General features: G+C 33.9%; 2 protein-coding genes and 1 pseudogene across 6 annotated transcripts; 2 read left to right on the top strand and 1 right to left on the bottom strand.

The window, feature by feature from the left end:
• Nucleotides 1-7,014: 7,014 nt before the first annotated feature.
• On the bottom strand, nt 7,015-9,302 carry LOC104753109 (uncharacterized). Of its 4 annotated transcripts, none has more exons than XM_087489947.1 (5): nt 9,040-9,300; nt 8,879-8,949; nt 8,408-8,795; nt 8,166-8,293; nt 7,015-7,766 (listed from the first exon to the last, which is right to left on the bottom strand). In XM_087489947.1, the coding sequence occupies exons 2-5, from the start codon at nt 8,939-8,941 to the stop codon at nt 7,266-7,268; spliced, it is 1,080 nt and encodes a 359-aa protein (XP_087346073.1). In that variant the 5' UTR covers nt 8,942-8,949; nt 9,040-9,300; the 3' UTR covers nt 7,015-7,265. The 4 variants fall into 4 exon arrangements, with proteins under 4 accessions (XP_087346073.1, XP_087346072.1, XP_087346074.1 ...); XM_087489946.1 differs by having other exon boundaries at nt 8,879-8,959; nt 9,040-9,285; XM_087489948.1 differs by having other exon boundaries at nt 8,879-8,907; nt 9,040-9,261.
• A 12,380-nt stretch (nt 9,303-21,682) lies between these two features.
• On the top strand, nt 21,683-22,636 carry LOC147926137 (uncharacterized). The gene has a single exon (XM_087492877.1). The coding sequence runs from the start codon at nt 21,683-21,685 to the stop codon at nt 22,634-22,636; it is 954 nt and encodes a 317-aa protein (XP_087349003.1).
• A 1,204-nt stretch (nt 22,637-23,840) lies between these two features.
• Nucleotides 23,841-25,486, top strand: LOC109125014 (ethylene-responsive transcription factor ERF061 pseudogene; annotated as a pseudogene). Its single transcript, XR_015583562.1, has one exon. The product of XR_015583562.1 is annotated as an ethylene-responsive transcription factor ERF061 pseudogene (transcript).
• Nucleotides 25,487-26,384: the final 898 nt, after the last annotated feature.

Below are 26,384 nucleotides of genomic sequence, written 5' to 3'. Positions count from 1 at the left end.
GTGAGATTAGTTTGCACTCAAACTCTATTTGTGTGAGTCTGTCTGATAGTTTTGTAGCTGCCAAACAGCAATTCTGAGTTGTATCAGTGGGAAAACAATCTGAGTTGTATTTTCAACTAAATTAGAAATGTGCATATATATTTAATAACGACCTGTCTGTCCATGATAATACGTAAAGCATACATTAGTACATCTCAAAAAATAATTTAGGCAAGTCAAGTTGGAGAAGTCACTTCTGTTTTTTTTTTCCATTTTTTTGTTTCTTACTATTCTGCTGTTTTAGTAATTATACAAAATGCAAAACAAAAAACATAGTCGTTAACTAATTTTTTTTTTCAGAGAGAGTAAATCCACATATTTATGGAGGGGTTCTAGTCTAATTTTTTTTGGGGAAAGAATATTCATAGATAGGGTTCGGCCGTAAGCAATGGCCCATACCCATCTGATCAAAGGGATAAAGCTGAGTAATTCTGCGTTTGGGGAAAATCGATCCCTGACTTAGACCAACATGACGACTCTTCCACCAATGCTAGAACCACTAACCCACCACCTTGTGGTTAGTCGTTAACTAATCACATTTCTTATTTATTAGGTTTGACATATATCTAATCTTTGAAATTATCATAGCTTTATCATAACTTCGAAATTATCATATATATATATATATATTCATATGTGAGAACAATAACTTGTGGTTAGAAGAGTAATATATCGATGTAAAAAACATTTCATAGAGGTTTGAGCTTACCATTTGAAACAATATAATACAGATTTTACATTTTTAATAGGCTGAGGTAATTTTTTTGACAACAAAAAAATAATGAACGGTGGAAATTTTGTCAAATGAAAATAGATAAATAGGTAGAATGTGAAAGCAATAAACGCAAATTATTGAACGATAGTATATAGTACGTAGTAATATTTCCAGTATGTAAATAGATTAGATAGCATATAGTGATAACTTTTATTACTACTTTATTAGGTTTGACATTCACGAATGCTATCAAAAGTCATGGTGCGGAGTGGGAAATATTACATTTTCGACCATTTCGATTATTAAATATCTAAATAAAGTCATAATTTCCACACATATTTTCTCTCTGATTTGAATTAGGTGATAACATAACGGTAACCAGTATGAATTATATATATATATATTATTAAGTTACAAATTCTGACTTTCTGAGTAGCTTAATAAACTATATCGTATCACCCGTTTCCAATGTAACAATATTATTAAGAGTTCTTGTTAAGACAACTGTTTTGAGCCGAAATCCAAATTAGTTAACTAATAGACAATTGTTTGCAGAAATTTTGGGTGTTCACACACATGTACTTGTTCACCTAAGAAACCTAAAATATAATTCTATAGTACCAACTCACACATATCGATTCTCTAGTTCCAATTAACATGGTTTTTAAGACGTGATGAGATCATTTGATTTTCCATCACCAAATGCAGTAATAGTTGTTTATAGATCGATGCAATGAAAAACGATACTAATTAAGAGGTCCCCAGCTATACGGGCATATTAACCCGCATGCAAGCAACACCAAATGATCAAATTATTGGGGGAAGACAAATAATTACATTACTTACTAAATAACCATTTCTTTTAGCGATTTGAAAAAGAAAAGAAAAGTGAAACAAAACAATACACTAAAAAAATAAAATTTTAGGTGAGAGGATTCTCTCCACGCGTAACATATAACTACCGCGCAAGGACGGACTTTTGAGAGCCCCACAAGACTTCACACGTGCGAAGTAAAAGACACGTGTCCCTACTAAAGATCTCTTTACGATTTTGATGTTTGTTTCACTTACATTTTGCCCATTTCCTCTCACCAAACCACATATCAGAATATTCTCAAGCTTAGGCAAAAAGTGTCTAGACTAATCAAATTTTAACCAGATTTTGTAGCATACGATATACTATTGAATAACCACATGTGGATTACCCCTTTTTTATATATTGACTACCACTTAAAGCTTTTTTTAGCTACACTTCAAAGGGTTACAATGATTGTTCATGCAGAACTAATTTCCTACCCGTATCTTACTATGTGCATAATAACTTTATCGGTAAAACCTTATCAATAAATTAACGAACATGATTGTCCGGTAGTAGAGGGCTTTGGACGCGTTCAGTTTGGATAGTCAAAACTTAAAAATGTTTCGTGCGTTTGAAACGCCCAAAACGCAATAAATATATATAGTTTTGGTAATAACAGTGGGGTCCAAGTGTTTAATGGCAGCAGGTCCCTTACGACATCATTAAAGGGAGAACTATTTTTGGTGTTCTTAGATTAAATATACAGTGAAAATAATGCTAGATCAGTTGTTAAGATCATAGGTAAAAAAAATGGGAGAACTAATTATGGTGTTCTTAGAATAAAGATATAGTGAAATAATATTCATAAACATTTCACAAATTATAAAAACTTATAAAATAACATTTAAATTGCTTACTTATATAAAAGCAATTGTATACTTATAAATTAATATAATATTCTTAAACATTACAATTATAAAAACTTATAAATTAACATTTAAATTGCATACTTATATAAAAGCAATTATATACTTATAAATTAATATAATATTCTTAAACATATTACAATTATAAAAACTTATAAATTAACATTTAAATTGCTTACTTATATAAATGAAATATTTTCTTTTTTTCCAAAAAAATCTCGTCCAATCACATGAAACCACGTCAAATAAGAACTGAGCTTAGATCAGTTCTACATCAAGAACTAAAAAAAGTGTTCTAAGCCACTATTCATTATTTTTATAATTTTTTTGGGCTAAGAACACTCTTGGTGTTCTCCCATTAATGATGACCTTAAAGGGTTCTCCCATTAATGATGACCTTAGGTTTTAAGGCTCTTCCAACTTTTCTCTGGCCATGATCTGCGGGAAACTCATTCCTAGAAATTTCTCGTTCGTTATTTTTTTCAATCTTTTTAAAGTACAACACCACCTACTACTGCAAAAGTAAGTATAACTATGCTCATATAGATGTAGACGTGTATATATATTTGAATTACACTTCCCACATAACTAATAATTAATAATCATATACTTATGGGATTAAATTTTGTAAAATGATATTGGGGCTTTAAAGGTTTGTAGGTTTTATTTAATGACTTGATCATTCTAAAAATCTGTGATAGTGTCATACCCCAGCAGACCAATTGCATACCTAATTTTGTCCATATTACCGAAGATCTAACACCTTTTTTAAAAAAAAAAAAAAAAAAAGAAATTGAAAGAAAGCTAGATACAATCACATGTTTCCACCAAGAGTATATGTCAAAAATAATCCAAAAAAGAGGTTGTGATTTCCGCGATTGAAGCATGGACTACGTATCGTATCATATTTCAAATGTCATTCACTTGTATTGTTTATAACTATATACTTTATTTTCTTATGATTGCATTCTAAAAAAATCCACTATTCAATTGAAAAACACATATAAGTACAAGTTGCGACTGATGAGCGTATATCAAGGTGGATTATATATGTATAAGAACAATGAGCCAATCACGGAAACAAATATCACTATCTTTCTCGTTCCCCACCTATTCCTATCTTCTTTTAGTTACGGCTTTTTATAATTCTTTGTTATGTTTTTGTATGGAACTTAGGTTGCTACTAACGCAAAGTCTGCACTTAAGGTGCTATATTATTTTCTCCCATTTGCCATTTATTCTTTTGGTCAATTGATTTTTGAGGTTACAAAACAATGGGAACTCACAATCTCTATTCACACACCTACAATGGACGTTCTGGACTCGGTTTAAAGTTTTTTTACCGAGAATCATAGTTTACATGGTACTGAAAAGGACTAAGCTACATAGTACTGAGAAGTTCAATCCGAAGCTTCCTCATAGCTGTAGTATTTCCAGTCCACATCGAACTCCATTAGTTCACTTGAACCTTGAAATTTATATATATACTAACAATATTTTTTAAAACAATACTAACAATATTTTTTCAGAACTTCAAAGAGAGCTTTTTCCTTTTTGTTCTTCCTTCAAATCCCGTCTAGAGCTCATCATCATCAACCGTAAACGGATCAGATTTTAATATCTTCGTATCAACAATTTATCTCTATATATATATATATTATAATTGTTGTTTATTGCTATAAAATGTCTCGGTTATAAAAAATTGTAAATGTAAGTCATAAATTACTTTGTGACGTCATAATTTATATTATACATAACAGGCAATCATTTTGTCACATAATTTTGAGATGGAATGGTATGGAATGGACGGGATATAAGATACGATTGGTGATTTTCAAGACAAAAACTATATATAAAGAAAAATAATTCATTTTGGTATTTTTGATAAAGACATCCACAATTGCTTTGGCATAAATACATATCAAATCAGGATCTAAGGTGGGCACTACAAAGATTATATTAATAAAAAAAAATCAAAATGAATTTTTTTGGTCAGTACCCATAAGAATTTACAAAAGACATACTCTTTTATCAATTACTGACACAATATAAACTTAACTACATGCATTGTACTGATGTTAGTGATCATGTAGTATTTTGTTGACTTTTGATTTTTTAACATGGGAGTATTTGGCTGACTTTAGTGTTTTAAGAATCTTAAGTAAATTTAAACTGGTTGGTTAATTTAATTTTGATCTTACATTGACCTAGAAAGCTAAATACAGTACGTGCAAAATGATAGATTCTTTCTTTGCATTCTAATCATTTTCAGTGATGTATACTGTAAATCACATAACAATAATAATAGTTGATCATAACATGCATGGAATAGATCACCGATAATCTTGTCAATAATAATTCGTATGATTACATTACTAGCTGGTTCTGATTAATATGGCAGCATGTTTATATAAATTTTAAGCTGAATTACTCGCTGGCAACAATATTTGATTACTATTTCACATGACATTTTTTTTTCTTTCTTGAAAATGAAATTTCACATTACATTTTTCCCGATATATCAACAAAAAATTATATAAACCGACATTATTTGTCGCAAATTCGGCGAGTAAATTAATCTCACTGGTTAGTAAATAGTTTAAATTAAAGCCACGAGAGAATCACTAATGCAATACAATATTATAACGAGAAAAACGAAACATGGACGGGTTTAGAAACGAGACTGCACGTTGACGCGTAGGGTAATCAAAGTGTGTCGGTCGGCTTAAAAAAAATTAGACCGGTTAATGTACTGTAATGTAAATCGTTTGGAATTTCCTGACCGACACTACCGGGAGATCACGAGAAACAAAACTCGAGGGGGGTGTTCGATCTGGACCGTCGAATAATTGAAGGTCCCACGACCGCTGAGAGATGGCCCATCGAACGTTCCATGTTCAGCGAGACAACAAGGACTCGTGTCGAGTTCACAAGGCGAAGGAGAGATGTCTCTCTTGTGCACATGAACGCACGTGCCCACCTGCCAGCCGAATTTGTGGTCCCCGCCACGTGATCCTTGCGACGTCGTCGTTTAACTGTGCCACGTTGTGGTCTCCGGCGGCGCGGCCTCACTTGTGACGTTAACATTCCCCCGAAGGTTGTTTTGACCGTCTCTCTCGAGTCTTGTAAACTAAACGTCTCAGTTCAATTGTTTGTTTATGTTTCAGTATTTACTGTACATTTTGCTCTTTCAACTGTAGTTGCAAACTCTTTTTATCCTTTATTGTAACTTGTTCCGGGTGTTGTGCTTATGTTTAAGCAACACATTATGGCTTTTTTTCCTCCTATATAAACTAGTTGGTTGTATTATACTTCTCTTAGAGTACCAAATTTTTTGTAACTTGAGTTAATGGAGTGTATGTTTGACAAAAAACAAAAATATATATATATATGTTCATGTCGATTTGATTAGATACATGTAACACACCCTTCATTGGTAATAATATGTAATATGGTCAAACGAACATGTAGTGGTGAAATTGACAATTTGAAAGGCTGAGGTCATCTTTGCGGGCCCAAATGCACATGCTTATATGAGCATAACAGGCCATAAAAGCCCAGAAACGAGGAGCTCGTATTCACCGTGAAAGCCTTGGACCTTGGTTCTTCCTTACTGCAATCGCCCAATTACTGTGGTACAAGAGATATCAGACCAACCACGAAGTCTGTCAAATTCTCTCGAGGAATTCACACCGTTTTGGCGATGTTGGACATGATAATGACTGATTTGGAATCAAGAAGAAAGTGTCTTAATTCTCGCCCATAATATCAAGAGTAGCAGTGGTAGTATGTAATGAATCATCAAGACAAGTACAGGAGAGAAATCTCTACTTTAGATCTAATAGATGGACTGAATTTGCAGAAAGTAAGTAAGGTGACATTTTTTCAGCCATCAATTTCAGAGTTTCAAATGACTCAACTAGCATGTTGTTCTGATGATCTTTTAAAAAAAAACAAATAAACAAAACATCAAATGTTTCATCAAACGTCTAAACCAAAAAAAACAAAAAGTGATTGCTCCTCTGCTTCACTACATTCCTCCTCCTCCTCCTCCTCTGCCTATAATTGTCTTCTTTTTCTTCTTCTCTTCTTCACTACCTCTCTTTTTCTGCTCTTTCCTCATACTTCTTTTAAAAGACAAAACAAATGTTGGTAGTAAATGTGCATAATATGCAAGACCGATAAAGAAACACCATACCCTTTATTATATATCTAGGGGATTGGGCCTATAAAAATACCATACTCGTATCTAAGGGATTGGGCCTATAAAAATACTATACTCTTTTCTTTTTTTCTATTATTACACCACTAGTTCCACTCTTTCGTCTCTTCCAAGTATTGCTTTCGTTTCTCCTCGCATCCATATTTTTTTCAAATACTCATTTCTGCATGTTCTATTATATTATATATAGTTATATTAGATTCAAAAAAAATATATATATATAGTTCAGGTGTACTTCTACATAAAACACACATAAATATATGACTTACCCGAACTTTGGAAAGGCATGCGTTTAATAAAATTTCATCTTCAATTGGAAATTAACTACTATTGGCATATGCATATAAAAAAAAGGTGTAAAAGAAACAGTTCTGAAACGTACGTTTGTGTTTCTACACTGTACTTACTACTAGTATACTACAAAAGAAGAAGGAAAAATCTTTAAACGACAGAAACAAAAACATTCCCCTCATTCTCCTCCCCCATCAGAATTAACTGGAACATATCAATTCTATTATCAACTCTGTGGAATGGAACTGGAAACAAAGAGCAATCAGAGTGAAACTAATCTTTCCAACCTTCTTTACTGAGTCTTCTAGGAGCAAGCCCTCTTGAGGAGACGCTCGGTGTCAGCGGCAACACGGGAGTATTCGGCTGTTCTTCGTCTCCATCTCCATTTTCATCGTCCCAATCATCTCCCCAGTTATTGTTCCACCCGTCTTCACCACTTTCTTTATCAGATTTTGTCACCACCGCTGGGTTCGAGACTGGCAATTCCATATCGAGCCTCTGGTATTTGTTGTTTCCCCCTGAATTTTTCTTGCAAACATGAATGATCACTGGGATGACGACAAGGGTGAGAACGAGGAAGGAGATCATGATGATGACAATGAGTGTCCGCGGACGGATATTGAGGACTGAAGGACGAGAAACAGAAACTGTATCCTCGCTTTCTGTTTCATGTGCTACAGCCAAATCCTTTAGTTCAAGGCTGCAATGGCCTTTGCTCGATGTTAGTACAATGGCGCTATCGTTGGCCCCTCCCTTCTTAATAGAAACTTTCACCTGCAAAAGTTTAAGCTTTATATACGAAGTAGCAACAACATATCAATCTCAAACTAATAGCAAAATCAATCTATAAAAATCTAGTCTTGAACAAGTGATTCAAGGGTATAAAGTCTCCATGTCAAAACCATGCTGCTACTGACTAGGTTTTCTGTTGCAATCTATCTAGCATAATAAACTAAATGTGCTTCTACTCAGCAAATGCACCACATAATAACAGACGAGTCAACTAAACATTGAACAATATATGATCAAGCTTCAGGATTTAACTATATATAAGTATGCTCTTGACTCTGCTACAGAATCAAAGAGCCACGGAATGCATCATACAATAATAGCATTTAACAAAAAATGAGAACACAGGAAGAGATAGATATCTAAACATAAAGGCATTATTACCTTAGTGTCTTCGTTTTGCAGGAGCTGAACACTGTTCTTCTCTAACCGGACAAAACCCGGAGCAGCAATAGTTACAAGCAAAGCCCTTTTTCCTTTGTTTTGGATTAAGAGTGAGAGATCAGGCGCATCTGCACAATAATGAGATGAAGGATAACAAAGCTCAATCCCGAGAACCAAAAAGATGTAAGTGAAAGACACAGTAAGTATAGTCACAGACAGAGATTGAAGAAAGGACTACTCACCGTTACCAGGAACTCGGAGACAAGCGACAAACTCATGTTCCTGATCAGTACACATATTAGATGGATCACAATCTTCACCATGAAAGCCTTGTTTCTTCCTTGAAGAGTTGCTCAGAGGCTCCTCCTTAGTGGTTTCACTTCCATCACTCGCTACCTTCCCTTGCTCACTCTTAGCACTAGTAGTAGTAGTATCTCCACCATTGATCATCTTAGATCCATCACCCAAGTGTGTCTGTGTATCATCATCACTGGTCGAGTTGTTGGAATGATGTATAATAATACTCTTGGAATCAGCAGTAACATTGTTATCAGCAGACCCACCAACAAATCTACTAGTAGTATCCGTCAAATTGGAAACTACTTGTTCCTGATGATGATCTCCATTACCCTAAATTTCAACAAATCATAAACCTCAGAGATTTCCCCCAAAAACAAAATTCAAATTAGGGCTAGTTTGAGTGGCTTGCTTACCTTAGTAGTATCAACGACGAAAATCAAAGCTATACAGAGAAGCAAAACGAAATTCAAATCCATGTTTGACACTGTGTTATACTTCAAAAATCAAGCTCTCACTGTGTTAATCAATCATCTATTAGTATCGGCAAAGAAGATAAGAAGAGATCAAAACTAACCTAACAACAATCGGATTCTTCTAGTGATGATCAATTGCGAATCCGTATATGTGCTCGGATTTGAAGCTACAGAAGATTTGGTTCGAGAGACCTACTACTACTACTACTACTACTTGTGAGGAAGACAAGTGAGTCCTCCGTCCACCACACCAGAGAAGAAGAGCAGAGCAGAGCCGAGAGAGAGAGAGAGACTCTCTTTTTGACTTTTGCTCTCTCAGTTTCTTCCTTTCAAACGGCACCGTTTTCAGTTTTACTCCAAACGCTACCGTTTCGATTTTCATTAAACAGCGTTATCAGGAGAATGATATATCATATTGGGCCGTTTGAGATTAGAACGAAGTCTTATCAATCAAAGCCCAGTTTAATATTATTAATTATTCTTTTTGACTCAAAAGTTTAATAAAAATATTACGTGACTATCATTATTTTACCCGGACATTTAAGCAATAGTCTAATTTGGCACACCCCATTGGCTAAATGGTAAATCGAACCGAACCTGAACCGGTTAGATATCCTGAAATCAATTTCAAATCATTTGGTTTATAATTCAGTTCAAAATTTTGTTCACTTTTTTTTTTGTCAACAATTCAAATTTGTTCACTTGACCTTTCTATTTTGGTTGTTCTTTATGTTAAGTCCTTTTTTTTGGTCGTTTTCTTTTAATTAAGTGTGAGAGTGGGGTGGTCATATTCCTCAACTCCACTCTTTTTAGTACTTTCTCCACTCTTTTTAGCACTCTTTTTATTCCAAAAATACCATTCCACTCTTTTGATTTTGCTGTTTGGCTTATGCTTACCCTCCATGTTTATTCTTCTCTCGCTTTTGATTTTGTTTTAGAACGCTGTTTGGCTTATGCTAGTCTCCTTATATCATTTCTACTTTTTCAGATATGGGAGGGGAAAGTAGCTATCTCTCATGTCTGATGGCTTCACCACCAGTCAGACGTTCCTCAGCTCCTTCTCAACCCAACCTTCTCAACCTGGATCAAAGCACACAACGCCGCCAAAGAAAGCAGGAGGAGGAGGCTAAGCATTTACATAAGCTAGTGCTGAGCAAAAAGAGAAGGCCATAGGTGAATTGATGGAATTGGCTGCACGGATGCTAAAGGAGCCTGATATTGGTAAGGAAGAGATAAGGAAGATAAACGAAGATATCACTGATGCCATTTTGGCAGTTGAAAAGCTCAGCAAGGAAGAAAAAGATGTTTAGACTAAGAAGATTTCAGTACCTCTCTTTTTCTTTATCTCTTCTCTTCTTCACTACCTCTCTTTTTCTGCTCTTTCCTCATACACTTGTTTTAAAATACAAAACAAATGTTGTTGGTAAAATGTGCAAAAAATGCAAGACAGATAAAGAAATACCATACTCTTTATTATATATATCTAAGGGATTGGGCCTATAAAAATACTATACTCTTTTCTTTTTTTCTATTATTACGCCACTAGTTCCACTCTTTCGTCTCTTCCAAGTATTGCTTTTGTTTCTCCTCGCATCCATATTTTGTAATTGAGTCTTGCAAAAAAAGAAAAAAAAGTCTTCAAATACTCATTTCTGCATGTTCAATTATATATAGTTATATTAGATTCAAAAAAAATATATATATAGCCTAGGTGTACTTCTACATAAAACACACATAAAGATATGATTTACCCGAACTTTTTTTTTTACTTTGGAAAGGCATATATATGCGTTTAATAAAATTTCTATCTTCAATTGGAAATTAACTACTATTGGCATATGCATATAAAAAAGGTGTAAAAAAACAGTTCTGAAACGTACGTTTTGTGTTTCTACTGTACTTACTAGTATACTACAAAAGAAGAAGGAAAAATCTTTGAACGACAGAAACAAAAACATACCCCTCATTCTCTTCCCCATCAGAATTAACGGGAGCATATCAATTCTATTATCAACTCTGTGGAATGGAACTGGAAACAAAGAGCAATCAGAGTGAAACTAATCTTTCCAACCTTCTTTACTGAGTCTTCTAGGAGCAAGCCCTCTTGAGGAGACACTCGGTGTCACGAGATAATAGGTTTCCATGTTTCCATTTTAATATTAATTATTCTTTTTGACTCAAAAGTTTAATTAAAATATTACGTGATTATCATTATTTTGCCCGGCTAAACAATTTATGTAGTTCAAATATACATTGGTGAACTTGTTGTGGACATGTCAAATTTTCTGTACCACACTAATTATGATTATGTGGCACCACCATAATTTGAATCTTACAAGTAATTTTTTCATATATAAAAAAAAAAAGTTGCACAAATTATTCTTTTAGAAAGGACGAACCTTAATTATCAAACTGTTAAGCTGAGCAAACGAGTTTACTTTATATCACAATATCTACATATCATAAGAAGGATGTCAATTAATAGGCGATTTAGTTTAAAATATTTATCGTGTTTAACATTATACAACTGATCAGTTCTCATCCGAATATATAAATTTTATCACAAAAATGTAACACATGAGTATTCGAATAATAATTGAGAAGCAAATACCAACAGGAACGTACCAACTAGACAACTAATACCTGCATGGAAAGAAAAAAAAACCTTTAAGAAAATTAAATAGGAAAAAAAGTCAAACTTACCTTAATTATAGGGTAGTAGTGTTAGAATTTATAATCGGATAGGGCTTGCATGTTTAATTTAATTAACAACCTAAAAGAGAAGAGTATAATAAAATAAAAAGCTTTATGCATAGTCACGCTATAAAGTTTCAATAATGTTTTTTTGGGAAAGAAAGAAAAAAAAGTGTCAATTATTTGAAAGCAAAAAGAAAAGAAAAAAAAAAGTGAAAGAAGGTCAAACCGACCGGGTCCACGTCCAGCTCCATTCTATCTTAATTATTGAAGTTTTTGATTATGAATCAAATTATATTCTGTGGAGAACGAAGACTAAGTCAGCTATACGAAGTGATATATATATATATATAATCAAGTTCTTTGTTTATCACTTGGTTATTTTAGATTCGCTATCTGACGTGGTTTTTTTATTTCCTAAATAAATACACTCTCTTATCGACATAATAATAATAATATGTGCGTCATATAAATAAAAAAATCAATGCCTAATTAATTCGGTACATGCTGATGATAACACTTAATAGTTGACTATTTGTGAAATACGAAGATTTGATCTGGTCATACTACATATTAGTCTATTACTGTCACAGGGTGCATATGAAATATACGTTGTCTTTAGCATTTTCTTAGCTGTGTTTATTTACGTGCGTACTTATAATGGAAATCGAAAATAAGCTAAGAAGAAGACTAGTAGGTCCAAAAGAAGTGTGGCCATATATATATGCTTTAGAAAATTTCAAGGGTCTACTACCTTTAGGGATAAGAGGGGACCTCATACGTATATGAGCACACGTAGATTAGTACAGATAATATAGTAGCAAGGCTACATATGTTGAGTAGAAAGAAATAGATGTATTATTTATTTACGCAACTCACATCAATAATTAGAGGAGACATGCGTGAATATTGAAAATACATCCCATATATAAATATATTTCTCTTTTTTTTTGTTGTGTAAATTAAGATCGACAAATAATACTCATCCTTTATATGTTCTAAGAAAGTTTAGGTATTCCATATAATATATAGGATATATAGCTAACATATTCATTAAACTAATTATATAGATAGATATATATGTTAAAAGTCTAAATAGTGTTATGGTCCACCTAGCCGTCAAAGTAACGATATTCGTCACAATGTCTACTATCTGTTGAATAATGTCACATCTTTAACCCATACAATAGGATCTTAATAATACGCATATACGTGTCGTTACATAAGCTATTACATGTATAAACAATATGTATGCGTTTGTGTAGTGCGGAATATGCTTATTATATAACACATATATAATATATATTTGGCTAGCTTGGTCGGTAAATTAATTGCGTTCAATACTTCGGAGAGTATTTAAATTTAGTACTCAATTCCCTATAAGTTGCAAAATACATACGTCAAAAACGTAGATGTAGGTAGGTTTATTTACATACTTGAACTAGGTAGTTGCTTTTATAAAACTAATGGAGTTTTTTTAAAGGAAAATGATGTTATGTTATTATATGTCTTTAGAATCATGTATATGTGTAGTAGTTATCCAATAGAATTAAGGCAAGTAGGAGCAAATAACATCTTTTGTTGTAGTCACTGGCTTTTAAAAATATATACATACAAAATTCACCTTTTTAGCATTCTAGGATTTATCCGTACGATTTCATACGAACATTTTTTTTATACACCCTATATAATCATATATAGGAGTATTATAATACTCAGAATCGTGATGCCTTTTAGTTCCACGAAGAAATCTTGTTTTTTTTTTCTTTTTTGAACAAAGTTCGACGAAATCTTAACTGCGTTTTGAAAGCTTTTGGTTGATTAGAAAACTTTGTTAGGAACACACTTTTGACCTGTTGGTTTGAACACATATGTTTTCTTTACCTAACAATATATAATCAATGAGCTGAAAATATATGTAGATACTTATGATATTCTCAACGTTACTGAACGAACCACGTGACCCGAAAAAAAAAAGAAGAAGCAAGAATTAGGTCTAATTTATTAAAGCCATATATACCAACATCATCAAATATCAGATGTAGAAACAATGGCATCAGCGTGACGTCAATTCCCGTCGATATTACGTAAAACAACGCCGTTGCCCGTAATTAAAAACGTATCGTGGAGAGATGATATCGCGAGTGATTGATCTGGAGAAAGCGAGATCCATTCTTTTTTTTTCTGGGACCTCAGAAGGAGACAAAGTTTGGTCACGTGTCGACTTCAGGAGCAGTGGACCACTGTTCTGTCGGCGTCGCCTTTCTAAGACATACGCTAATAACGACAAAACACTACTTTTTCGGTGTCTAAAATATCTGTTATACCCCTCTCTTTTCCTCATATCTACTGCTATTTGCCAATCGTTCTTTTAGATCAAAAAGGTCGACGACGCAGTTACTTTCACACTGTGTTTGTCACACACTTGATCCGGATAAGATTCTCAACGCTGTTTAATTTGCAATATGGGCACATTTGCCTCTTTTGCTTGTGTACCACAAGTTTTTGGTGCTCTTCGATCGGCTTCTATTGTTCATATACGAAAGCAACTGATACAGTTGACGTTTACGTGCAAGAAACAATGATGTTGTCTATTTGTATTATTTGCTTCTAAACCCTTCTTTTATATTGAAACAAGAAACAAAGTAGAAAACATCACAATTTGCTTACTACTTATTCTCTGCCAACCACACTTTCTATATTTATTCTGTAAAGTTATTTTATGTATTATTCTAAATAATTAAACTGTCATGATATGTTTCATTCACTACCAAGATAGAGAGAGAGAGAGAGAGACCAACTATATATCCCTGTCTTTAAATGGCCTCAAGTACTCCACATGGGTTTCTACCAGTTTTTCTTACAATAATTAATTCGTTGGAACTTTTTTTTTTGTTTTAGCCTTTTAAAACTTGAAAGTTACTGTTAATCTTTCCTAACAGAAGAATGCCCAATCTGGATTGGCTAAACCGAAACAATATATATGGTGGTAACTGATAAGATTTAACTTCTGTAAATTGGAGTTGCTTCTTTCATTGTGGAAGATTTTTACAGATTTTTTTCTTTCTTTTTTTTTATCCGTTAGCAAAAGCGTACAAAACTGACCTAGATTTGACTCATCGCTACATGTTTTAACTCAACCCCTGATTAACTAGATTAGGACATATATATGATCAATTTGGTTTTATAATTTCTGAGTTGATGATTTGACATATATAGTTTGTCAACTTGGATAACCATTATATATCTTATCTAATATAAGAAGGTTTTTACTAATTTTGCCTCTCAATGCGACATTTGGCGCTCTATATTTATGACACATGTCTTTTTCACTAATCTAAATTTAAATATTTTTATATATATACTTCATTTTATTTATATTTTATTTGGTGTATAGTTTGCTTTAAAAAAAATTCAAGTTGTTACAAAAATATATTTCTTCCAACTTTTAGTTTTAACGTATAATATATTTCCTAATGAAAGCATATACCATAATATAACCAAAAAAATAAAACTACTGATCAAACCAATTAAAACAAAAAAAGTTTTTATACTTTCAAAGTCAAAATTGAAACCAAGTTAATTTATAATAGACTAATTTTAAAATATATCAGTATATTGTATTCACATTAAACCAAGTTTCTAATTTAACCAAGTTTTCACATTGTATTCAATAGTCATATATATATTGCATTAAAGACAAAACTCATATAAAATTAAATTGTATTTAATATTATATAAGTTACCGTTTGACTATCGTTAAAGCATCTGTACTAAAAGAAAATTAAAAAACATAATGGTAACATAACATAACCTTTAGTTTTAACATATAATATATTTCTTCATGAAAGCATATACCATATATTGTAAAAATAAAACTACTGACCAAACCAATTAAAACAAAAAAAGTTTTTATACTTTAATGTTAATATAAAAATTGAAGCCAATGTGTTTATGACAAAATAATTTAAAAATATAAAATATGTTATTATATATTAAAAAAAATACATTGTACTCAATAATCAGATATATTGTATTAAAGACAAAACTCAGATAAAATTAAATTTTATTTAATATTCTATAAGTTACAGTTTGACTGTCTTTAAAACGTATGTACTAAAAGAAAATAAAAATAACATAATTGCTTAATCACCCCATGAAATAATAGAAAACAATAGTTTCACAAAATAATTTAATGGTAATTATACTATTTATTTTAAAATGATTAGAAAATAGAGATAATTTATCAAATCTAAAAAACATTAAATTTGACACACTTTTATTTTCATGAATTTTATTCAAAATTTAATGCGAGATATAGTACAAGATAGTTCATAAATTTTTATGACATGAGCCATATTTTAATATGCATTATTCCAAATTTTTTTATATTAAGGGTGATTACAAGATTAGAGAGTAAAAACTGGAGCATATGATAAATCGTGTATACACTTATTAATTATTCAAAATTCAAAATAATCATTGGTGATTCATCTGTTACCTTGTAAAACATATTGTCTACATTCATAATCTTAGTAGTATAGGTTAAAATTCATGTTTTAGAAGTTTAGTTATTGATTGGATGAATTTGAGTTGGTCTGAATTTTTTTTCCTCACATATCTTATTTTAAAATCATCAAAATCTGATGGAAAAGTCAACATATAGATATTATAAGTTCAAATATAGTTAACTAAAAAACATTTAGATGTAAGTTAAAATAAATTAGAAATGTAGTTATGTCAAAAAAAATTGGAATGTATCTATTGTTGATATCAATCTTTCTGATTTTGTCTTCCCTTCCATTTACACCAATTGACATGTTGAATAGTTCATTTTTTAATAATTAAAAGAACATAGTATTGACTAAGAATAGAGACAAGGACCGAGAAATAACCTATCATAAAAGTATAACACATTTTAAGCATTAATAGAGAGTTTCTAATTCACAAGAAATTTGTTAGGAGGGTGTTTGAAGAAAATCAAACAGTAGCAACATATAGTGGAGTTAAAAAGAAAATCAAATATTAAGATTGAGTTAAAGAATATATAAAGTTGTAAAACCACTCGCAAAAAGATAAATATTTATCGAGAAGTGTCTTTAGTCAAGTGGTTACAACACCACCTCTACGAGTCACGTTACCCTGCATAGTAGGGAGTGGCTATGACTCGAACCTTGTTGATTCAATGTTGACAAAAAAATATATTTATCAATTATTTTTCTTTACGATTGAGACTAAAACCTAATTTTTATTTATTTTCATGGTTACTGAGTTTCAATATTAATTTTCTGGTTATAGAGATCTAGCGAATCATCATATATGTCTTGATCGCAGTTGTATATTAAAGCTTTGTAAAAGATGTAGGGAAATATGAGGTTTATCTTGTAATCTTTGTAAACTATTTTCAATACTCAATTTTTGTTTTTAATGTCTGATTTATGGTTTCTACACAAACCTCATGTGCGCTAAGACTATTTCCAATATATATATATATATATATATATATATTTAACTCTAAAATAGAGCATAATTTTTCTCATTGTATCAATCTATTTTATACTCTAAAATAGAATTAGTGTAAAAAGGTAAAGTTGCATATAGAGTACTACTACCATTTACTCTATTTTAGAGTAAGATATAGAGTAGGGTTAGAGCAAATGTTACTCTATAACAGAGTATTGACTTTTAAAATAGAGTAGGGTTGAAGATGATCTAAAAACCTAACAATTTATCACAAAATAATAAAATCCAAAACAACAAAACTTTGAGAGATTCAATTACTTCAATCAAAAAAAATTTCGATATGTTTTGTTTATTTTATTTTGCGTCCAAACATTAAGAACTATATATACAAAGGTCCCTATATATAAAGGAACACATATTAAACATTTTAAAAATAAATTTTACATATTGAAAAAGATGCATTTCATAAATTGATTTCTATATTTAAGATATATCGTAATTAATAAAAATAAATATATCTCGCACATCGCGCGAGCCTATTTCTAGTATATATATATATATGTTAAACTGATTTAAATTATTTTTATGAACAACTGGTGTAACTATAAGTCTCATAGGCCCGTATCGGGAGACATATGCATATACCATCTTTTTTTATCCTTTAAAACAAAGTTACAAAATATAAACAAAAAAATCACACCGAAAGGTAACATGTGATTGGCGGTGTGATAACTTTTTGGATTTATTAGGAATGGACCGGCCCCGAGATATGTTCTAAAAGTAATATATTGACTGTACGTGCCATTGATCATATATGTACACTTCAAATGCGGAATTGAGATTTAATTAAAACGTACTGATTTTGGTTAACACTGCACGTACTAAAAAAAGACCAACTTATAAACGTATGGTTGCTGACCAAAAATAAATAAACGTATGATTGCGACCCATACATAACTCGTGACCCTCCAAATTACATCTTTTAGTGAACTAGATATTTTAAAATCTAGCTTGAGTATAGAAGAAGGCTTTTAGAAATTTGATACAAATTGAGTTTACCCCTGTCGAGAAGGAAAAGCTATGAATTGATTTTGGCAAAAAAGTGTAATTTATAGGTTCAACATAGGGTCCTTTTCCCACAAGTAAAATAGGTTGAACGTTACCATTTCATTTATTTTAAAATTTGCCGAATCTGTCCATAAATGGACAATAATATTTTCTTAGATATATAGGAAGAAATCAGTATACGGAATTCGAATTCTTGATGATAGGATAATCCGAATCTCAAACTTGATAATTATAAATTATGCAACAGTCAAAAAGAAATATATGTAAACCGTAAATTGATTTTTGATTTTGAACAATGGCCACACCACATTAGGTTATTGTCACTTTCAAACCTTATTTAATGTGAATATATGAACTCTATATGAATGGAAGTTATCAAGTAATTTAAGAATCAAATGTGAATTAATTTTTTTTTGGGGGGGGGGGGGTGGTGAAAATGCATATTCTGTTGCAAATAAACATTAGTATCGTACTATCGTTGGTCAAGAAATTTGGAAGATGGGGTTTATATCATTGGTATGCATCTAATAAAGAAATTATAACGCAGAGATCCCTTAATAATTGTGGTTTGTGGAGGAGATGAGAAGATGGAGAGAGAATGAGATGAAACTAATCAGGGCGAGAAGATGAAGGCGTGGCAGAGAGAATTTATGATTCGATACGGACCTTTTAAAACAGAAGTCTTGACTCTTCCTCTCTTCTCTCTTGCCTCAATAAATTTAAAAAGTTTTTCGTGGGGACTACACGGACTCGTCTCACCCAAACAAAAAAACAAATTGAAAGGATTAGAATTGACTCAAAAGAAAAAAAAACTTGCAATTAATATGTGAAGGGTGTAATGCGAGAAGACAGAACATGTTTAATTTCTTCTGTTTCTACATCTACATCAGGTAGAAGTGAATATCCATGGCTAATCAGGACCCTGGTTAATCACCGGACAATTCAATGATATTATCCATGGCTCTGAGAAAGTAGGTGGACCTCCAGACCCAAAGGATCCTTCTCGGACCTAAGATCCTTTATGTCGACCTGCGACCTCTATGATCTTAAGCATATTGGGAATTTCTTATCTTGGAGAGGAATGAGACACTCCCACCTCGTTAGATGTCGGCTAGATAGAGTCATGGCAAATAGTGACTGGACCATAGCTTATCCCTCAAGTAGAAGTGAATATCTACGTTTTGAAGGATCAGATCATAGGCCCCTGGTAATTTCTTTTGACCCTGTGAAAAGAAGGAGAAGCGGATTATTCCGATATGATCGACGACTGAAAGGAAATGATGAAGTTAAAAAACTTGTGCTAGAGGCTTGGAACTGTATACCGAATGCATCAGTTGATCAGAGAATCCATCGATACAGGACCGCAATCATCACCTGGTGCAAAACGCAACACTCAAATAGTCAAAAAGAAATTATAGCTCTCCGAGAACTTTTGGAGGAGGCAATGAGTGATAATGAAACCCCAAAACCTTCAATTGACTCTCTAAACCACAGACTGCTGATCGCATATAAGAGAGAGGAAGAGTTCTGGAAGCAGCGTAGTAGACAGTTATGGCTAAACCTGGGAGATAAGAACACTGGATTTTTTCATGCTGCCACCAAAGGTATGCGAGCCAAAAACAACATTTCTGTCATATAATCCACTAATGGAACCCCAGTGTACGAGGAGAAGGATATTGTTCAGGTCATTTCAAACTATTTCCAAGATATATTCACCTCTCAGGCCGGGGACAAGACAACAGTTGCTAATGAGGCACTGTCTACCTGCATCACTGAGGAAATGAACAGCAAACTAATAACTATACCAAATGCCCTGGAGATCAAGCAGGCGTGTTTCTAGATCAATGCAGACAAAGCACCCGGACTATATGGTTTTTCAGCTAGCTTCTTTCAATCAAACTGGGACACCTTAAGTGATAAGATAGTGTCTGAGGTTCAGGGTTTCTTTATCTCCGGCCAACTGCCACACATGATAAACCACACGCATATCAGGCTATTTCCAAAGATCACGACTGCTCAAAAAGTCTGAAACTACCGACCAATTGCCCTATGCTCAGTGTACTATAAAATTATAGCTAAACTCTTAGCTAAGAGACTACATCCTATCCTCCATGAATGTATTTCAGAGAATCAATCTGCCTTTGTCCCACAAAGAGCAATATCAGATAATGTCCTGATTACTCATGAGGCACTACACTACCTAAAAACCTCTGGTGCTAGAAAGAGATGCTACATGGCTGTCAAGACAGATATGAGCAAAGCTTATGACCGACTCGAATGAGATTTTTCATAAGAGCAGCAATGACTAAAATGGGGTTTCATAAAACGATGGTTAACTGGACCATGCAATGTATATCTACAGTCTCCTACTCTTATCTGCTAAATGGTCAAGCTCTTGGAGAGGTATTTCCTCAGAGAGGTATCAGACAGGGAGACCCTCTCTTTCCCTACCTTTTCATTATATGCAGCGAAGTACTCTCTAGCATGTGTAATAGAGCACAAGATCATGGTCGCTTACCGGGAATTAAAGTGGCAAAACGTAGCCCTCGAGTCAACCACCTTCTATTTGCAGATGACACCATGTTTTTCTGTAAGTCAGACCATCAAAGCTGCCTAACATTGCGGTCCATCCTCCGGAAATATGAAAGTGCCTCTGGACAAAAAATTAACCAAGATAAGTCCTCTATTACTTTCTCTGCAAAAACACCAACACATGTGAGAGAGCAAGCAAAAGCATACCTTAATATCAAGAAGGAGGGAGGTCAAGGTAAATATTTGGGCTTACCTGAACTGTTTGGAAGGAAAAAGAAAGACTTGTTTAGTATGATAGTAGATCGCATCAAACAACGAGCCCTTAGCTGGTATTCTAGATTCTTATCCACTGCTGGCAAGTTAACGATGCTCAAATCGGTTCTAGCTGCTATGCCTACGTACACTATGACTTGCTTCCACCTCCCAAACTCTTTGTGCAAGAGGATCCAATCAGCTCTCACAAGATTCTGGTGGGACTCAAACTCGGAGACTATGAAAATGTCTTGGATTTCCTGGAAAAGAATGTCAAAATACCTTAAAACTGGTGGACTAGGTTTCCGAGACATAAAAGTTTTCAACAGAGCTCTGCTGGCAAAGAATACCTGGAGGATACTCTGAAACCCTTCTTGTCTTCTTGCACGAGTTCTCCTCGGGAAATACTGCTCTTCAACACCCCTAATGGATGTTATCCCTAAAGGATCCGCATCACATGGGTGGAGAAGCATCTGTATGGGACGAGACCTAATCAAACCACACATGGGAAGACTCATTGGCTCAGGGGAAACAATCCCAGTTTGGCGAAACCCCTGGATATCCCTCAACTCTACAGTTGCGCCAATAGGACCCCCTTCAGAAGAGTCGCAGAACCTGATGGTAGCTGATCTCCTTCTCACAGACTCTCGGGATTGGAATGAAAGCCTCATTGAAAGAATCCTCCCTTCATACGCTGCTGAAATCAAACAATTGAGACCTAGTAGAATGGGAGCCATGGACACTTGGGCTTGGGTCCCAGCATCGGATGGACTCTACACAGTAAAATCTGGATACTATGAAGAGATGGCATCACAAGAAGCTGAAGAACCTACTTCAGAAAACGAGAATGGCAATACCTTTAGCTGGAAATCAAACATATGGGCACTGAAAGCTGCTCTAAAGACAAAACTCCTGCTCTGGAAAGCAGCACAGAACGCATTACCGGTGGGAGAAAACCTTCTCCACAGACAAGTGAATGATTCCGTAAAGTGTCCCCACTGTGACCAGGATGAATCAATACTGCATCTCCTATTCAAATGCCCTTTTGCGGCTATAACTTGGCAGCTAGCACCTACTGCTACAACACTAAGTCCCCTGGCCATCATCGATGTGAAGGATGGAATTTGCCTGGCAAACTCCCTCTTGTGCCTCCCTCCGACAGGACTGAATGCTGGACCGATTTCCCCTTGGATTATTTGGACAATTTGGACAGCTCGTAACAAGCTTATATTCAACAAAAAGAAAACCTCCCCAGAAGAAGCGATTTTACTCGCTCTCGTAAGGGCAAAAGAATGGCAATCAGCCCAAAGCCCGTTAGAGAAGATCTGTTCGCCAACTCAACCCCTAATTAAGCCTCCGATACCAATCAACGCCCTAACCTGTTTCACAGATGCGGCTTGGAAGGATGATGGGTGTGTGGGTCTAGGCTGGGTTTTTATGAACTCACAAGAGCAAGTATCCTGTGAAGGATCATCATGTGCACTATCTGTCGCATCAGACTCACAGCTGCTAGTCAATGCACTCAATGGGAAGCTCTCTTCTAAGAAGCTTCATGGGATTCTCTACGACATCCTTGAACTATCAGCAAATCTATCTTTCATTTTTTACTCTTTCATTCCCAGAAACTTCAATCGGCACGCTGATGCTTTAGCTAAAGAGGCCATTAATGGACTGATTATTGTAACTTAAACTTTATTAAGGTCTAATAGAAAATTTTCTTTTGTTCAAAAAAAAAAAAAATGCGTGTTCATTTAATGTCATATCTTATATATGTAATGGTCAGTACGGTGTCGACAAAACTATTTCCCGACGATACTAGCTAGTAGCTAGGACAGTTTTAGAAGATATAATTTCTGACTAATTTTGATATATTAAAAGTAGATATGGAACTGAAGAATTTAGATATAAATATACATCATATCTTCTTACCAGAAAACAAAAAAATACACATCATATCTGACTAATTTCAAAGTAAATATGATAGTATGTTATAATTTTGTATCTATATATATCATAGAATGCATCATTTAGACCAGTTGTGTTGCATTTAGTAATTTGAACGATGGGTAATTAGAGATCAGCCGAACCCTCGAACTTTCTTTTTCATTTGTACCTAAAATTCGATGTATTACAACTTCACTCTTACGTACGTAAAATAGTATAAATGTTCTATTAACAAGTGTGAATCTATTCCATAAAAGATGTGTGAATGTAAAACGTCCACCTTCAGTATGAAATACAAATTGACATGAGTTTTGCTAAGGCCATAATCAAAGCTACCCACCTTGTCATTAGTAGAAATTGTTCTATTTAATGTTACTACACATCGAAACTTACATATTACTTATATTATGTTTGAGCTTATAAATAAAATATATATCGTATAGAATTGTAAGAAGCTTAGTTTAGCTTTCCCCTACAGTCCTAGTCCCACAACATTTGTCTACACTTAGCTTTTAAGAAATAGTCTTACCACATTTATCTAACTCCGTAATGTACATTAAATCGTTTATACCTGGCGACGATTAGATATAAATATTCATCCTAGACTGTTACCTAATAAAAAAAAACTTATTTGAACATAAAGCGAAATTATTTTTCATGATCTATAGAAGAATTTATGGAAAATGCATATCGATAACACTCTCATATAGAATATCATGAGTGTAGTGCTTATAATTGTCATGATCTGATTAATAAAATATAAAAATTGTGGTTGGAAATATTGTATACTACAGTATACTGTTTATCTCAAAGTAGAAATATTTAATTAAAATCATGATGAACATAGTTTGGCAATATAATTTTTTTTTAAAAAAAAAATAATAAAAAAAAAAGTCAAAGAAGCCCATGTGAAATCTGTAAAGCAACCTTTCTAGTTTGTTTTGCTTCTCTCTAGCTAAAAAGTCTATAAATATGTACAACCTCTTTCTATACTTTTTAAAAACCAATAAACCCATTTAATAGATCTTAAAACTAAAAACAACAATTCTACTTTTCTTTCAAAACCACCAATCTCTTTTAAATTCCATCATCCTCTGTTTCAATCTCCTTTTGATCAAATCATCAAACACAATTGTTAGGGTTTCTTTTTGTTTTTTTCCTTATACTACAAGAAACGTCAAGTCGTTAAAAAACAATGGAAGAAAGCAATGATCTATATCAGACCAATTTCAGTCCTAGAATCTCAGAGATCAGAGCATCTCTGTCTCAGATCATATTAGGAGGAGGACCAAACACACTCGACTCAATCTTCTCACTTCTCACACCTTCTTCCTCTGTAGAATCCGCCACAACATCCTCCAACACTCTCAATCCTCCGCCACCGCCGCAGCTCGGCTCCTCCGTCTATCTCCGGCAACGAGATATCATCGAGAAATTCCACCTGCAAAACAGAGCAATCTCCGCTCCTCATCATCCTCCTCCTCTGTTTTCCTCATCGTTCGATCATCATCAAACTTCCGAGCTAATGCTCCAAGCGGCGGCCGGGACTCCAGCGGAAGCTTTCGCCGCTGCGTTAGCGGCTGGGAGGACGACGAAAAAGAAGAAACTTTACAGAGGAGTGAGGCAGAGACATTGGGGGAAATGGGTTGCGGAGATAAGGTTGCCGCAAAACAGAATGAGGGTTTGGTTAGGTACTTACGACACGGCCGAAGCCGCCGCTTACGCTTACGATCGCGCCGCCTATAAGCTCCGTGGAGAATACGCTCGTCTCAATTTCCCAAATCTCAAAGACCCGAGTGAGCTGCTCGGACTCGGAGACTCCTCAAAGCTAATAGCTCTCAAGAACGCCGTCGACGGGAAGATCCAATCCATTTGCCAGAGAGTCAGAAAGGAGAGAGCAAAAAAGAGCGCCAAAGTGAGCAAAAACTCGTCGGCGACTGCAGATTCTTCCTACTCCTCGTCACCGGAGATTGTATCGTCGTCTCCGGCGACGATGACTACGACTGCTGTTAACTCAGAGGACAGTTACTGGGTTTCGCAGATGGGGTGGTGTAACAGTGAGAATAATTCTCCGGCATCGGTTTCTGTTTACGATGAAATTCCGGCAAAGACGGCGACGGCGGCGGCGGAGGAAGACGCGATGATGGGAGTGGACACTGATGGGTTTTTGCTAGCGAGGATGCCATCGTTCGATCCAGAGCTTATTTGGGAAGTTCTCGCCAGTTAAACCAATACACGAAACCAACTGTGAATTTTTGATCAAAACTGCAACAAACAACAACAAGAAGAGCAAAACACTTTGGGATTAGGGGAAAAAAAAATGATGAGAAAAATTAGGGTTTTAGGCGTGAATTTTAGGGTTATCAAGTTGTTAAAATCGTTTGAAAGTTGTTAAATATACGTAATTAGGGTAAAATCCGAAGCCTCGTGGTTTTTGAAAGAGGTTGTGAAAGCTCCTTTTTTTTTTTTCTTTTTTTTCTTTTTTCTTTTTGAATTTCTAATTTGATCATTAAGGACTTACCTATTCTGATTGTACTTAGAACAGTTTATATGTTACAGTTTTATTTTTAATAAAATTATTAAGATTGGGTAGAAGCTACTAGAGAGATTTTTAAACACAGGTGTGAAGTGAAGTTAAAAGAAAAAATAATGATGTTTGGGAAGAAGCAATTAAATAAGATTGGTGGGGAAGGTAAGAGCTGATAGAAGAGAAGCACATGTCACAGTCTCGACCATATGCCCAATGCTTTTAAAGTGGTCCCTTTTATTCTCTCCTTCCATCCATGTGATTATCAAAGACTATTTTTTTTTTTTTTCTCATTTATATACATATCCCATCTTTTACATGAACATATTTCTATAAGAATGGTGGACCAAACAAATCTTCGGATCAAACCACCGTGGAAGTTGCAACTTACCAAATGTTTATGCTTTGAAACGAAAACTGAGCATTAAGTTTGATCACATAAGCTTTGCAAAGATTGAACCGGACCATGCCAATGCCAAACCCGTTGAACTTGGCATTATATTGGTGTTAGACTGTTAGTGGTTTAATTGTAATTTGGTGGTACGCAATACATGCATGTCCCGATGATCAGGCAGGACCTAAATCTTAAAAAAAAAAAAAAAACAAATCTTGACCTTTTAACAGATCTGTGTCAGAAGACGAAAATGACAACATTTTTATCTCTCTACCTATAACATAAAATTCATTCTTTTTTTTTGTTGAAATATATATTGTGAGTTTTAATATCACATAGCAGTTCCAACATTATTAACAGCAACAGCGAAATATTCGTTCTATATGATCGTGTCGTGTGTATTGTGAAATCCCCTAAACTGAGTTATTTTTCAATTAATCTTTAATACTAGCTATATATATAGACTAGTTGATTTGATCGTGTCGTGTTTTAGAATAAACTTCAAAAAATAACCTTAATCTAAGATTGTTCAAATTTTCTCTATTTTTTTCTTAATTTAATTTCTTTTGTTT

Source organism: Camelina sativa, chromosome 16 (assembly GCF_030686135.1).
Source record: "Camelina sativa cultivar CO46 ecotype springtype chromosome 16, ASM3068613v1".
Lineage (NCBI taxonomy): Eukaryota > Viridiplantae > Streptophyta > Magnoliopsida > Brassicales > Brassicaceae > Camelina > Camelina sativa.
This window is presented reverse-complemented; position numbering and strand designations above follow the sequence as displayed.